This window comes from Lampetra fluviatilis, unplaced genomic scaffold (genome assembly GCF_964198595.1).
Source record: "Lampetra fluviatilis unplaced genomic scaffold, kcLamFluv1.1 SCAFFOLD_177, whole genome shotgun sequence".
Taxonomy (NCBI): Eukaryota; Metazoa; Chordata; class Hyperoartia; order Petromyzontiformes; family Petromyzontidae; genus Lampetra; species Lampetra fluviatilis.
In genome coordinates, this window is record NW_027620776.1 from 173,788 (window position 1) to 189,563 (window position 15,776).

The 15,776-nt window shown below is 60.9% G+C and overlaps 2 protein-coding genes across 2 annotated transcripts in view; both read left to right on the forward strand.

Moving 5' to 3' along the window:
- Positions 1 to 3,456, forward strand: part of SPEN (spen family transcriptional repressor) — an 89,429-nt gene extending 85,973 nt beyond the window's left edge. Inside the window, exons 22-23 of the mRNA XM_078884878.1 lie at positions 89 to 247; positions 2,449 to 3,456. Of these exons, the coding sequence (XP_078741004.1) occupies positions 89 to 247; positions 2,449 to 2,577 (288 nt within the window). The 3' untranslated portion in view covers positions 2,578 to 3,456. The remainder of the gene's footprint in view (positions 1 to 88; positions 248 to 2,448) is intronic.
- Positions 3,457 to 10,194: 6,738 nt separating this feature from the next.
- On the forward strand, positions 10,195 to 15,492 carry LOC144954376 (protein DDI1 homolog 2-like; the record flags this gene model as incomplete). The annotated part of the gene is made up of 5 exons (XM_078884880.1): positions 10,195 to 10,240; positions 11,635 to 11,807; positions 13,111 to 13,315; positions 13,909 to 14,379; positions 15,366 to 15,492. Coding segments are annotated over exons 2-5 (941 nt in total), but the record flags the coding sequence as incomplete, so codon positions are not given.
- Between the last annotated feature and the right edge of the window lie 284 nt (positions 15,493 to 15,776).

A 15,776-nucleotide genomic window follows, 5' to 3' on the forward strand; every position in this document is an offset into this window, starting at 1 on the left:
ACTGCTGCTGCTGCTGCCCTTTTGCTGCCCCTGCTGCTGCCCCTCCTGCTGCTACTGCTGCTGCTGCTGCTGCACCCGCCGCTTGCAGGTGGAGAGCGACTACTGCGTGCTGCTGGCGCTGCCGTGCGGGCGCGACCAGGAGGACATGGTGGTGCAGACGGAGTCGCTGAGCACCGCCTTCATCAGCTACCTGCAGCACAAGCAGGCGGCGGGGATCATCAACGTGCCCAACCCGGGGTCCAACCAGGTGGCGTGGCGTGAGGGTGGGCGGGAGTGGGTGGGTGGGTGGGTGGGTAGGCGAAAGTGCGTGGGTGGGCGAGGGGTGGGTGGGTAGGTAGGTAGGTGGGTGGGCGAGGGGTGAGTGGGTAGGTGGGTGGGTGGTAGAGGGGGTGGGTGGGTCAGTGGGTGGTCGGGCCGGTGGGTGGTCGGGCAGGCGAGTGGGTGGGTGGGTAGGTGGGTGGGCGTGCGAGGGGGCGAGTAGGTAGGTAGGTGGGTGGGCGGGCGGGCGAGGGGGTGGGTGGGTAGGTAGGTAGGTGGGTGTTCGGGCGAGGGGGCGGGTGGGTGGTCGGGCGAGGGGGTGGGTGGGTAGGTGGGTGGTCGGGCTGGCGAGTAGGTGGGTGGGTGGGTGGGTAGGTGGGTGGTCGGGCTGGCGAGTAGGTGGGTGGGGGGGTGGGTAGGTGGGTGGTCGGGCTGGCGAGTAGGTGGGTGGGTGGGTGGGTGGGCGAGGGGGTGGGTGGGTGGGTGGGTGGGCGAGGGGGTGGGTGGGTGGGTGGGTAGGCGAGGGGGTGGGTGGGTGGGTGGGGCGGGCGAGGGGGTGGGTGGGTGGGTGGGTGGGTGGGCGGGCGAGGGGGTGGGTGGGTGGGTGGGTGGGCGGGCGAGGGGGTGGGTGGGTGGGTGGGCGAGGGGGTGGGTGGGTGGGTGGGCGGGCGAGGGGGTGGGTGGGTGGGCGGGCGAGGGGGCGGGTGGGTGGGTGGGCGGGCGAGGGGGTGGGTGGGTGGGTGGGCGAGGGGGTGGGTGGGTGGGTGGGTGGGCGGGCGAGGGGGTGGGTGGGTGGGTGGGCGGGCGAGGGGGTGGGTGGGTGGGCGGGCGAGGGGGTGGGTGGGTGGGTGGGTGGGCGAGGGGGTGGGTGGGTGGGTGGGCGGGCGAGGGGGTGGGTGGGTGGGTGGGTGGGCGGGCGAGGGGGTGGGTGGGTGGGTGGGTGGGTGGGCGAGGGGGTGGGTGGGTGGGTGGGTGGGCGAGGGGGTGGGTGGGTGGGTGGGTGGGTGGGCGGGCGAGGGGGTGGGTGGGTGGGTGGGCGGGCGAGGGGGGTGGGTGGGTGGGTGGGTGGGTGGGCGGGCGAGGGGGTGGGTGGGTGGGTGGGCGGGCGAGGGGGTGGGTGGGTGGGTGGGCGGGCGAGGGGGTGGGTGGGTGGGCGGGCGAGGGGGTGGGTGGGTGGGTGGGTGGGCGAGGGGGTGGGTGGGTGGGTGGGTGGGCGAGGGGGTGGGTGGGTGGGTGGGTGGGCGAGGGGGTGGGTGGGTGGGTGGGTGGGCGAGGGGGTGGGTGGGTGGGTGGGCGGGCGAGGGGGTGGGTGGGTGGGTGGGTGGGCGGGCGAGGGGGTGGGTGGGTGGGTGGGCGAGGGGGTGGGTGGGTGGGTGGGTGGGTGGGCGAGGGGGTGGGTGGGTGGGTGGGTGGGCGAGGGGGTGGGTGGGTGGGCGGGCGAGGGGGTGGGTGGGTGGGTGGGCGAGGGGGTGGGTGGGTGGGCGGGCGAGGGGGTGGGTGGGTGGGTGGGCGAGGGGGTGGGTGGGTGGGTGGGCGAGGGGGTGGGTGGGTGGGCGGGCGAGGGGGTGGGTGGGTGGGCGGGCGAGGGGGTGGGTGGGTGGGTGGGCGAGGGGGTGGGTGGGTGGGCGGGCGAGGGGGTGGGTGGGTGGGCGGGCGAGGGGGTGGGTGGGTGGGTGGGCGAGGGGGTGGGTGGGTGGGTGGGCGGGCGAGGGGGTGGGTGGGTGGGTGGGCGAGGGGGTGGGTGGGTGGGCGGGCGAGGGGGTGGGTGGGTGGGTGGGTGGGCGGGCGCTGTTTGTAGCGGGTAGCAGAAACTTTCTCTGCACTTGTAGTCACACGCACACCACACACCACACACACACTACACACACCACACTACACACACACGCTACACACACACGCTACACACACACACACTGCACACACACTACACACACTACACACGCACACCACACACACACTACACACACACGCTACACACACACACACCGCACACACACTGCACACACACTACACACACTACACACGCACACCACACACACACTACACACACACACTACACACACACACTACACACTACACATACACACACTACACATACACACACCACACACACTACACACTACACACACACTAACACTATCTCACTATCTCTCTGTATCTCCCCACCCCTCCCCTCCCTCTCCTCGCCAGGCGGCATACGTGCTACAGATCTTTCCTCCGTGCGAGTTCTCGGAGACTCACATGGCCCGGCTGGCTCCAGACCTGCTCGCCAGCATCGCCACCATCTCCCACCTACTCATCGTCATCGGATCCGCGTGACATCATCATCGACATCATCATCCCCCCCAAAACCTCTTCTCTCTCCACCTCTTCACTCAACACATCGCGTGATGATGATGATGGCGGTGTAACGATGGCGGCGGTGATCGTGTGACGGTGATCGTGACGGTGATTATGGTGGTCGTGACGATGGGTGATCATGACGATGGCGATAATGATGGTGATCGTGGTGATAATGATGGTGATCGTGGTGATAATGATGGTGATCATGGTGGTTGATCATGTTGATAATGATGGTGATCATGATGGTGATAATGATGGTGATCATGGTGGTTGATCATGTTGATAATGATGGTGATCATGATGGTGATAATGATGGTGATCATGGTGATAATGATGGTTGATCGTGGTGATAATGATGGTGATCATGATGGTGATAATGATGGTGATGATCATGGTGATAATTTGGTGATCATGGTGATAATGATGTTTGATCATGGTGATAATGATGGTGATCATGGTGATAATGATGGTGATAATGATGGTGATGTTGATGGTGATCATGATGGTGATCATGATTGTGATCATGGTGAGGTGATGTTGATCATGTTGATGACGGTAATGATCTGTTTAATCCCTAGGGGCTTTATCTCTGGGTGGACAATACATGCGTCTCTCCCCATCTCCCCCATCTCCCTCCCGGTCTCTCCCCGTGTCTCTCCCCCCGTGTCTCTCTCCCCGTGTCTCTCTCCCCGTGTCTCTCCCCGTGTCTCTCTTCCCGTGTCTCTCCCCCGTGTCTCTCCCCGTGTCTCTCCCCCCGTGTCTCTCTTCTTGTGTCTCTCCCCCGTGTCTCTCCCCGTGTCTCTCCCCGTGTCTCTCCCCATCTCCCCCCCGATCTCTCCCCGTGTCTCTCTCCCCGTGTCTCCCCCCCCGTGTCTCCCCCCCCGTGTCTCTCCCCGTGTCTCTCCCCCCGTGTCTCTCCCCCCGTGTCTCCCCCCCCGTGTCTCCCCCCCCCCGTGTCTCTCCCCCCGTGTCTCCTCGTGTCTCTCCCCCCGTGTCTCTCTGTGTCTCTCCCAATCTCTCCCCATGTGTGTGTGTGTGTGTGTCTGTCACTTTCACGTTATTAGGGGGGGGGTGGGGGGCGGTGTTAGAGGTTAGTGGGGGGGGGGGTTCTGCGTCATCGCGAGTTTGGAGAGGACTCCGTTGGGCTTTTCGCTGTAAATATTTGGTAAATGCACCACCGCCACCACCACCGCCACCACCACCGCCACCACCGCCACCACCGCCACCACCACCACCACCACCTCTCTGTGAAGCTGTCACAGCGAGGGTGGGCGGGCGGGCGGGCGGGGGTGATGGAATTGGTGGGTGGGTGGGTGGCGGGGGTGGGTGGGAGGGTGGGTGGGTGGGGTACGGCACTACCACACCTCACAACTTGTTAGTTTACTCTGGGTTAAAGTTGGGAGTTGACACACACACATGGTGAAACTTGTGAGTTTACTCTGGGTTAGAGTTGGGAGTTGTTGACACACCCATGGTGAAACTTGTGAGTTTACTCTGGGTTAGAGTTGGGAGTTGTTGACACAGATCCATGGTGAAACTTGTGAGTTTACTCTGGGTTAAAGTTATGAGTTGTTAACACACCCATGGTGAAACTTGTGAGATTACCCTGGGTTAGAGCTGTGAGTTGTTGACACACCCATGGTGAAACTTGTGAGTTTACTCTGGGTTAGAGCTGGGAGTTGTCACACACCCATCCATGGTGAAACTTGTGAGTTTACTCTGGGTTAGAGTTGGGAGTTGTCACACATCCATGGTGAAACTTGTGAGTTTACTCTGGGTTAGAGCTGGGAGTTGTGATTTGTGAGTTACTCTGGGTTAGAGCTGTGAGTTGTAGACACTCACCCATGGTGAAACTTGTGAGTTTACTCTGGGTTAGAGCTGGGAGTTGTTGACACACCATGGTGAAACTTGTGAGTTTACTCTGGGTTAGAGCTGTGAGTTGTCACCCATCCATGGTGAAACTTGTGAGTTTACTCTGGGTTAGAGTTGGGAGTTGTAGACACTCACCCATGGTGAAACTTGTGAGTTTACTCTGGGTTAGAGCTGTGAGTTGTCACCCATCCATGGTGAAACTTGTGAGTTTACTCTGGGTTAGAGCTGGGAGTTGTGATTTGTGAGTTACTCTGGGTTAGAGCTGTGAGTTGTACACACACATCCATGGTGAAACTTGTGAGTTTACTCTGGGTTAGAGCTGTGAGTTGTACACACACATCCATGGTGAAACTTGTGAGTTTACTCTGGGTTAGAGCTGTGAGTTGTACACACACATCCATGGTGAAACTTGTGAGTTTACTCTGGGTTAGAGCTGTGAGTTGTAGACACACACATCCATGGTGAAACTTGTGAGTTTACTCTGGGTTAGAGCTGTGAGTTGTTGACACACACATCCATGGTGAAACTTGTGAGTTTACTCTGGGTTAGAGTTGGGAGTTGTTGACACACACATCCATGGTGAAACTTGTGAGTTTACTCTGGGTTAGAGTTGGGAGTTGTGATTTGTGAGTTACTCTGGGTTAGAGCTGTGAGTTGTAGACACACACATCCATGGTGAAACTTGTGAGTTTACTCTGGGTTAGAGCTGGGAGTTGTGATTTGTGAGTTACTCTGGGTTAGAGCTGTGAGTTGTCACACACATCCATGGTGAAACTTGTGAGTTTACTCTGGGTTAGAGCTGTGAGTTGTCACACACATCCATGGTGAAACTTGTGAGTTTACTCTGGGTTAGAGCTGGGAGTTGTGATTTGTGAGTTACTCTGGGTTAGAGCTGTGAGTTGTACACACACATCCATGGTGAAACTTGTGAGTTTACCCTGGGATTGAGCTTGAGAGTTGGGTCGGCATCATTGCACGGGCCACACTTTTACCACCAACACCACCACCACCACCAACAACAAGAAGAAGAAGAAAACTTGACGATTTCAAAACGACGTTATAAGACAAAATGGGACTTTTTGCCAACCGCAAACTAGTGACTGTGCTTTGTAAATATTGTACACATGATGATGATGATGGGCGTGTCTCACCAAACTCGGGTGAGATGCTGGGTTCAGGGGTCGCGGTTTGGATTGGGGGGGGGGGGTCAGGGGGGTCAGGGGGGGTCAGGGAAGGAGAGAGATGGGGGGGGGGTGGGTGGTAAGGGGGGGGGGGTGAAAGTGTCGTTTATAAATAAATCGAGAACTTGAAATTCTCTCCGCAAATCAGACGGGAGGCGATGGTTGGTGATTGGTGGCTGTCTTTGTGTGTGTGTGTGTGTGGGGGGGGTGTGTGTGTGTGGGGGGTGAGTGGGGGTGCAGTGGTTAGCGCACTGTGTGTGTGGAGTGGTGGTGCAGTGGTTAGCGCAGTGTGTGGAGTGGGGGTGTAGCGGTTAGTGCACTATGTGTGTGTGGGGAGCGGTGGTGCAGTGGTTAGTGCACTATGTGTGTGTGGGGAGTGGTGGTGCAGTGGTTAGTGCACTGTGTGGAGGTGGGGGGTGAGTGGGGGTTCAGTGGTTAGCGCAGTGTGTGAGTGTGGGGAGCGGTGGTGCAGTGGTTAGCGCACTGTGTGTGGGGAGCGGTGGTGCAGTGGTTAGCGCACTGTGTGTGGGGAGTGGTGGTGCAGTGGTTAGTGCACTATGTGGAGGTGGGGGGTGAGTGGGGGTTCAGTGGTTAGCGCAGTGTGTGTGTGTGTGGGGAGCGGTGGTGCAGTGGTTAGTGCACTGTGGGGGTGGGGGGTGAGTGGTGGTGCAGTGGTTAGCGCACTGTGTGTGCGTGTGGGGAGCGGTGGTACAGTGGTTAGCGCACTGTGTGGGGAGCGGTGGTGCAGTGGTTAGCGCACTGTGTGGGGGTGGGGGGGTGAGTGGTGGTGCAGTGGTTAGCGCACTGTGTGTGTGTGGGGAGCGGTGGTGCAGTGGTTAGTGCACTGTGTGTGTGGGGAGCGGTGGTGCAGTGGTTAGCGCACTGTGTGTGGGGAGCGGTGGTGTAGCGGTTAGCGCACTGTGTGTGTGGGGAACTGTGGTGCAGTGGTTAGCACACTGTGTGTGAGTGTGGAGCGGTGGTGCAGTGGTTAGCGCACTGTGTGTGTGTGGGGAGTGGTGGTGCAGTGGTTAGCGCACTGTGTGTGAGTGTGGAGCGGTGGTGCAGTGGTTAGCGCACTGTGTGTGTGGGGAGTGGTGGTGCAGTGGTTAGCACACTGTGTGTGAGTGTGGAGCGGTGGTGCAGTGGTTAGCGCACTGTGTGTGTGTGGGGAGTGGTGGTGCAGTGGTTAGCGCACTGTGTGTGTGTGGAGCGGTGGTGCAGTGGTTGGTGCACTGTGTGGGGAGTGGTGGTGCACTGGTTAGCGCACTGTGTGTGTGTGGGGAGCGGTGGTGCAGTGGTTAGCGCACTGTGTGTGTGGGAGCGGTGGTGCAGTGGTTAGCGCACTGTGTGTGTGGGAGCGGTGGTGCAGTGGTTAGCGCACTGTGTGTGTGTGGAGAGCGGTGGTGCAGTGGTTAGCGCACTGTGTGTGTGGGAGCGGTGGTGCAGTGGTTAGCGCACTGTGTGTGTGGGGAGCAGTGGTTAGCGCACTGTGTGTGTGAGTGGGGAGCGGTGGTGCAGTGGTTAGCGCACTGTGTGTGTGTGGAGAGCGGTGGTGCAGTGGTTAGCGCACTGTGTGTGTGGGAGCGGTGGTGCAGTGGTTAGCGCACTGTGTGTGTGGGGAGCAGTGGTTAGCGCACTGTGTGTGTGAGTGGGGAGCGGTGGTGCAGTGGTTAGCGCACTGTGTGTGAGTGGGGAGCGGTGGTGCAGTGGTTAGCGCACTGTGTGTGTGGAGCGGTGGTGCAGCGATTATCGCACTGTGTGAGTGGAGTGGTGGTGCAGTGGTTAGCGCACTGTGTGTGTGAGTGTGGGGAGCGGTGGTGCAGTGGTTAGGGCGACTGCCTCCAACTTCCCAGCAGCGTCCTCCACAGAGGCCGATCTTGACACCACTGGTACCGGTCATCGGCAAGTCCACTCAGCTCCACGTCCTCCTGTACCACATCACTCCATCTCTTCTCTAGCCCGTGCCGCGCCCGTTTAGCCCCCTCGATCCGGCCGAACAAAAGCTGTTTAGGCATGCGGTGGCTGGGCATGCGGGCTACATGACCCAGCCAACGCAGCCTTGCCTGCCGGAGGAGCTCACCGATGATATGCCGGCTGTGTCCAGATTGACTCACTCACCCACTCATTCACCTACTCACCCACCCACTTACCCACACACTCACCCACCTACTCACCCACCCACTTGCTTACCCACTCACCCACCCACTCAGTCACCTATTCACCCACTCGCCAACCCACTCACCCACGCACTCACCCACTCACTCATTCACCTATCTATTCACTCACCCATTCACTCACCAACTCACTCATTCACCTATCCACCCACCCACTTACCCACACACTCACCTACCTACTCACCCACCCACTCGCTTACCCACTTACCCACCCACTCACCCACCTACTCACTCACCCACCCACTCATTCACCCACCCGCTCATCCACCCACTCACCCACCCACTCACCCACTCACCCACCCACTCACCCACCCACCCACCCACTCACCCACCAACTCACCCACCCACCCACTCACCCACCAACTCACCCATCCACTCACCCACCAACTCACCCATCCACTCACCCACTCACTCACCCATTCACTCACCCACCCACCCAGACACTGACTCACCCACTCACTTATCCACTCACCCACCCACTCACCCACCCACTCACCCACGCACCCACTCACTCACCTATTCACCCACCCAATCACTCACCCACCCACTCACTCATCCACCAACTCACTTATCAACTCATCCACTCACTCACCTACCCACTCACCCACCCACACACCCACTCACCCACCCACTCACCCACGCACCCACTCACTCACCCATTCACTAGACACCTAGAGATGCATAGAGATCCACGGAGAGACAGATCCATAGACACCCAGAGACCCACGGTGAGACAGAGACCCATAGAGACCCACAGAGACCCATAGAGACCCACAGAGATACACAGAGACCCATAGAGACCCACCGAGATACACAGAGACACCTAGAGACCCACAGAGATACACAGAGACCCATAGAGACCCACAGAGACACACAGAGACCCATAGAGACCCACAGAGATACACAGAGACCCATAGAGACCCACAGAGATACAAAGAGACCCTCAGAGATACACAGAGACACCTAGAGATGCATAAGAGACCCACAGAGAGACAGAGACCCATAGACACCCAGAGACCCACAGAGATACACAGAGACCCACAGAGATACATAGAGACCCATAGAGATCCTACTGGGCAGTTGGAGGCAGTCGCCCTCCAACAACAACGGAGGGCAGAGGAGCGACGCTCACAACAACGAGCGGAGCGCCGGCGGATAAAACGCAGCGAGTTGGCACAGTAGGGGGCACAGGTGGTGCATCAGCCAGTCATCTCGGTCATCTCAGTCAGTCAACCCATGGCACCTGCTGGGTCTGTCCCGTGACCCCCTCCTGCACCTAGCCTGGTACAGCAGTACAACCCATGGCACCTGCTGGGTCTGTCCCGTGACCTCCTGCACCTAGCCTGGCACAGCAGTACAACCCATGGCACCTGCTGGGTCTGTCACGTGATCTCCTCCTGCACCTAGCCTGGCACAGCAGTCAACCCATGGCACCTGCTGGGTCTGCCCCGTGACCTCCTCCTGCACCTAGCCTGGCACAGCAGTCAACCCATGGCACCTGCTGGGTCTGCCCCGTGACCTCCTCCTGCACCTAGCCTGGCACAGCAGTCAACCCATGGCACCTGCTGGGTCTGTCCCGTGACCTCATGCACCTAGCCTGGCACAGCAGTCAACCCACGGCACCTGCTGGGTCTGTCCCGTGACCCCGTGCACCTAGCCTGGCACAGCAGTCAACCCATGGCACCTGCTGGGTCTGTCCCGTGACCTCCTCCTGCACCTAGCCTGGCACAGCAGTACAACCCATGGCACCTGCTGGGTCTGTCCCGTGACCTCCTCCTGCACCTAGCCTGGCACAGGCGCCGTGATGACGTCACCGTCACTGCTGACGTCACCGTGATGAGCACAGCTCAACTGAATCAACATTCTGATTCCGATTGTGAAATATGCACTCCGAAGCCTATTCTTATCGAGTGTATGGAATACATCAGCGTTTTCTTATCCGGACTACAATGTATAAAACAACCTTCCGCATTCCAACATGGACTACAACATCCAGCGGCAATTCCTATCGAGTGTATGTATTCAAATGCTTATTCCGTTGTGGTCTATGAAATCCAGCGCCTATAATCTTGTTTATGAAATACAACGTCCATTCCTATCCGCTCTATGTAATTGACTGAAATCAAACGCACATTCTTATCCGGTCTATGAATTTCAAATGCGTATCCCTATATGGTGTAGGAATTACGACGCCGTTGCCCATCCGGCCTATGAAATCTACCGGCCATCCCTATCCGGCCCACGAAATCAAACGCCCATTCTTAATCGGTCTACGAAAATAAATGGCGACTCGCCCGCTCATACCTGTCCGCAGTAGAAAATACAACGTGGGGGTGGTGCCCGCCCTCGCCGCGCATGCGCAGTTCGTAGATCCGCCTAGGCCGCCCTAATCGAGGCCTCTGAAAACGCGGGGTGAGTCGGTAACTCCTCGCTGAGGGGGTCCCTCACTCATTAAGGGGGTCACTCACTCGTTAAGGGGGTCACTAACTCGTCAAGGGGTCCCTCACTCACAGAGGGGGTCCTTCACTCACTCAGGGGGTCCCTCGCTCGCTCAGGGGGTCACTCACTTAAGGGGTCCCTCACTCAGGGGGTCCCTCGCTCGCTGAGGGGGTCACTCCCTCGCTCACTGAGGGGGTCCCTCGTCAAGGGGGTCACTCGCTCGCTGAGGGGGCCACTCGTTCAGGGGGTCCCCTCAGGGGGTCCCTCGCTCGCTGAGGGGGTCACTCACTCACTCGTCAAGGGGGTCACTCACTCAGGGGGGGGGGGGTCACTCACTCTGGGGGTCACTCGCTCGCTGAGGGGGTCACTCACTTACTCAGGGGGGTCACTCGCTCGCTGACGGGGTCCCTCCCTTGTCAAGGGGGTCACTCACTCGCTCAGGGGGTCACTCACTCGCTGAGGGGGTCCTTAACTCACTCAGGGGGTCCCTCGCTCGCTCAGGGGGTCACTCACTTAGGGGGTCCCTCACTCACTCAGGGGGTCCCTCGCTCACTGAGGGGGTCACTCCCTCGCTCACTGAGGGGGTATCTCGCTCGTTAAGGGGGTCACTCGCTCGCTGAGGGGGTCACCCACTCACAGAGGGGGTCCTTCACTCACTCAGGGTGTCCCTTGCTCGCTCAAGGGGTCACTCACTTAGGGGGTCCCTCACTCAGGGGGTCCCTCGCTCGCTGAGGGGGTCACTCCCTCGCTCACTGAGGGGGTCCCTCGCTCGTCAAGGGGGTCCCTCGCTCACTGAGGGGGTCCTTCACTCACTCGTCAAGGGGGTCCCTCACTCACTCAGGGGGTCACTCACTCTGGGGGTCACTTACTCAGGGGGTCGCTCGCTCGTCAAGGGGGTCACTCACTCGCTCGTTCAGGGGGTCACTCACTCGCTGAGGGGGTCCCTCGCTGAGGGGTCCCTCACTCACTCAGGGGGTCACTCGCTCGCTGAGGGGGTCACTCAGGGGGGGTCCCTCACTCTGGGGGGTCCCTCCCTCGTCAAGGGGGTCCCTCGCTCACTCAGGTGGCCCCTCCCTCGTCAAGGGGGTCACTCGCTCGCTGAGGGGGGGGGGTCACTCACTCAGAAGGTCACTCGCTCACTCAGGGGGTCCCTCCCTCGTCAAGGGGGTCCCTCACCAGGTGAGTTCCTCACTCCGCCCCGCAGTCGTCGCTCCGCTCACGAGGAAGATCGTGATCATCGTCGTCATCATCGTTGTTGTTGTTGTTTGTTTATTTGTTGTTTGTTTATTTGTTGTTTGTTTATTTGTTGTTTGTTTATTTGTTGTTTGTTTCGTTGTTGTTTGTCCGTGTGGATGTCCACGAGGCAGCCGCCGTCACCACCGCCAGCACCGCGCGCCCCGCCATGCTGATCACGGTGTTTTCCGTCGGAGCGGACCTAGGGGAGACGACCTTCACTCTGGACGTGGGCGGCGACCTGCAGCTCGCCGACTTCAAGGCGCTGTGCGAAGCCGAGAGCGGAATACCCAGCGAACGCATGCAGGTGTGAGCCGGGGGGTCAGGGTCTATCCACTGCTGTGTGTGGGTGTCTGTGGGTGTGTGTGGTGAGTCTGTGAGTGTCTGTGGTGAGTATGTGGGTGTCTGTGTGGTGAGTCTGTGGGTCTCTGTGTGGTGAGTCTGTGGGTCTCTGTGTGGTGAATCTGTGGGTCTCTGTGTGATGAGTCTGTGGGTCTCTGTGTGGTGAGTCTGTGGGTCTCTGTGTGGTGAGTCTGTGGGTCTCTGTGTGGTGAGTCTGTGGGTCTCTGTGTGGTGAGTCTGTGGGTCTCTGTGTGGTGAGTCTGTGGGTCTCTGTGTGGTGAATCTGTGGGTCTCTGTGTGATGAGTCTGTGGGTCTCTGTGTGGTGAGTCTGTGGGTCTCTGTGTGGTGAGTCTGTGGGTCTCTGTGTGGTGAGTCTGTGGGTCTCTGTGTAGTGAGTCTGTGGGTCTCTGTGTGGTGAGTCTGTGGGTCTCTGTGTGGTGAGTCTGTGGGTCTCTGTGTGGTGAGTCTGTGGGTCTCTGTGTGGTGAGTCTGTGGGTCTCTGTGTGATGAGTCTGTGGGTCTCTGTGTGGTGAGTCTGTGGGTCTCTGTGTGGTGAGTCTGTGGGTCTCTGTGTGGTGAATCTGTGGGTCTCTGTGTGGTGAGTCTGTGGGTCTCTGTGTGGTGAGTCTGTGGGTCTCTGTGTGGTGAGTCTGTGGGTCTCTGTGTGGTGAGTCTGTGGGTCTCTGTGTGGTGAATCTGTGGGTCTCTGTGTGATGAGTCTGTGGGTCTCTGTGTGGTGAGTCTGTGGGTCTCTGTGTGGTGAGTCTGTGGGTCTCTGTGTGGTGAGTCTGTGGGTCTCTGTGTGGTGAGTCTGTGGGTCTCTGTGTGGTGAGTCTGTGGGTCTCTGTGTGGTGAGTCTGTGGGTCTCTGTGTGGTGAGTCTGTGGGTCTCTGTGTGGTGAGTCTGTGGGTCTCTGTGTGATGAGTCTGTGGGTCTCTGTGTGGTGAGTCTGTGGGTCTCTGTGTGGTGAGTCTGTGGGTCTCTGTGTGGTGAATCTGTGGGTCTCTGTGTGGTGAGTCTGTGGGTCTCTGTGTGGTGAGTCTGTGGGTCTCTGTGTGGTGAGTCTGTGGGTCTCTGTGTGGTGAGTCTGTGGGTCTCTGTGTGGTGCTTATTCCCTCCCCCTCCCCATCTCCCCCCCCACCCTCCCTCTCTCCCCCCCACCCCTCTCCCCCCCCCACCCCCCTCTCCCCCCCCACACCCCCCTCTCCCCCCTCTCCTCCCTCTCCCCCCACCCCCCCACCCCCCTCTCCCCCCCCCCCGCCCCCAGGTGCTGCTGGGAGACCGGGAACTTCCCTCCGCTGACGATGGCGGCACCACCCTGAGCGTCTACGGCCTCCATGACGGTGACATCATCGTGCTGAGGGAGGGGGCCGCCGGGGGAGGGGTGGGGGCTCCCCTCCGCCCCACCGCCACCCCCCAGGGCCCCTCCCCTCGCGCCGCGGGGACTACGCCGGCCGGCGCCTCCGGAAGCGGTAGGTGCCAGGCTGGGTGCACGCTGTGTCTCTCCCTCCCTCTCCCTCCTCCCCCCCCCTCCACCTCTCACCCCCCCCCCCCTGTGTCTCCCCCCTACCCCCACCCCCTCCACCTCCTCCCCCCCACCGCATCTCACCCTCCACCCCCTCCTCCTCCTCCACTCCCTCCCCCACCTCTCCCCCCTCTCCTCCCCTCGTGTCTCACCCTCCTCCTCCTCCTCCCCCCCTTCCTCCTCCCCTCCACCTCCCCCTCCTCCCCCCCCACCGTGTCTCACCCCTCCACCCTCTCCCTCCCCCCCTCCCCCCCCACCCCCTCGTGTCTCCCCCCCTCTCTCCCCCCCGTGTCTCACCCTCCACCCCCTCCCCTCCACCCCCCTCCTCCTCCCCCCCAACCGCGTCTCACCCCTCCCCCTCTCCCCCCCGCCCTCCACCCCCTCCTCCCCCCCCCACCGCGTCTCACCCCTCCCCCCTCTCCCCCCCCCCCCCCTCCACCCCCTCCTCCCTCCCCCACCGCGTCTCACCCCTCCCCCCCCTCCACCACCTCCTCCCCTCCACCCCCCGTGTCTCACCCCTCCCCCCTCTCCCTCCCCCAGGTCTCCCTCTCATCGACTTTGGCAGCATCGTGATCCCCTCCCACGGGGCCGCCCACCACCCCCCCTCCACCACCACCACCACCGCCCCGTCCACCACCGCCGCCCCGTCGTCCACCTCTTCGCCTGCGTCCACCTCCTCGCGACGGCGTCCACACTCGTCCACCAACGCCTCCTCCTCCTCATCGCCACCGCACCGATCCTCCGGCCCCGCACAGCCCCTGGCCGGCATCCCCGCAGCATCGGCGGGGGGTAGTGGTGGCGGTGGTGGTGGTGGTGGTGGCGGTGGTGGTGGTGGCGGTGGTGGTGGTGGTGGTGGTGGCGGTGGCGGTGGTGGTGGTGGTGGTTCGGTGCATCCTCTAGAGAGCGACCCACGGGCGCTGCGGGAGATGCTGTTGAGCAGCCCCCACGACCTGGCACTGCTCAAGGAGCGCAATCCACCACTAGCGGACGCTCTGCTCAGCGGGGAGCTGGGTGAGTGGGTGGGTGAGTGGGTGAGTGGGTGGGTGGGTGAGTGTGTGGGTGGGTGGGTGGGTGGGTGAGTGAGTGGGTGGGTGGGTGGGTGGGTGAGTGGGTGGGTGGGTGGGTGGGTGGGTGGGTGAGTGGGTGGGTGGGTGGGTGAGTGTGTGGGTGGGTGAGTGGGTGAGTGAGTGGGTGAGTGGGTGGGTGGGTGGGTGGGTGAGTGAGTGGGTGGGTGGGTGAGTGGGTGGGTGGGTGGGTGAGTGGGTGGGTGGGTGGGTGGGTGAGTGTGTGGGTGGGTGGGTGGGTGAGTGGGTGGGTGGGTGGGTGGGTGAGTGGGTGAGTGGGTGAGTGGGTGGGTGGGTGGGTGAGTGAGTGAGTGAGTGGGTGGGTGGGTGGGTGAGTGGGTGGGTGAGTGAGTGGGTGAGTGGGTGGGTGGGTGGGTGGGTGAGTGGGTGGGTGGGTGGGTGAGTGGGTGAGTGGGTGGGTGGGTGGGTGAGTGAGTGGGTGGGTGAGTGGGTGGGTGGGTGAGTGAGTGGGTGAGTGGGTGGGTGGGTGAGTGGGTGGGTGGGTTGGTGAGTGTGTGAGTGGGTGGGTGGGTGGGTGAGTGGGTAGGTGGGTGGGTGAGTGTGTGGGTGGGTGGGTGAGTGGGTGGGTGGGTGGGTGGGTGAGTGGGTGAGTGAGTGGGTGGGTGAGTGGGTGGGTGGGTGGGTGAGTGGGTGAGTGGGTGGGTGAGTGAGCGAGTGGGTGAGTAATTGAGTGGGTGAATGAGTGAGTAAGTGAGCGAATGAGTGAGCGAGCGAGTGGGTGAGTGGGTGAGTGGGTGAGTGGGTGGGTGAGTGAGCGAGTGGGTGAGTAAGTGGGTGAGTGATTGAGTGGGTGAATGAGTGAGTAAGCGAGCGAATGAGTGAGCGAGCGGGTGAGTGGGTGAGTGAGTGAGTGGGTGGGTGAGTGAGTGAGTGAGTGTGACGTGGTGGTGGTTGTGGTGGTTGTGTTGGCAGAGCGGTTTGCGGCGGTGCTGCGTGAGCAGCGAGAGGAGCGTGGCCGCAGGGAGAGGGAGCGCATTCTGCTGCTCAACTCGGACCCCTTCGACATCGACGCTCAGGCTCGCATCGCCGAGGACATCCGGTGAGACGCGGCGCACACACGCTCACCGTAACCACACACACACACCACACCACACACACACCACACACACACACACCACACACACACACCACACACACCACACACACACACCACACACACACACCACACACACACACACACACCAGACACACACCACACACACACACCACACACACACCACACACCACACACACACACACCGCACACACACACACCACACACACACCACACACACACACCACACCACACACCACACCACACACACACCACACACACACACCAGA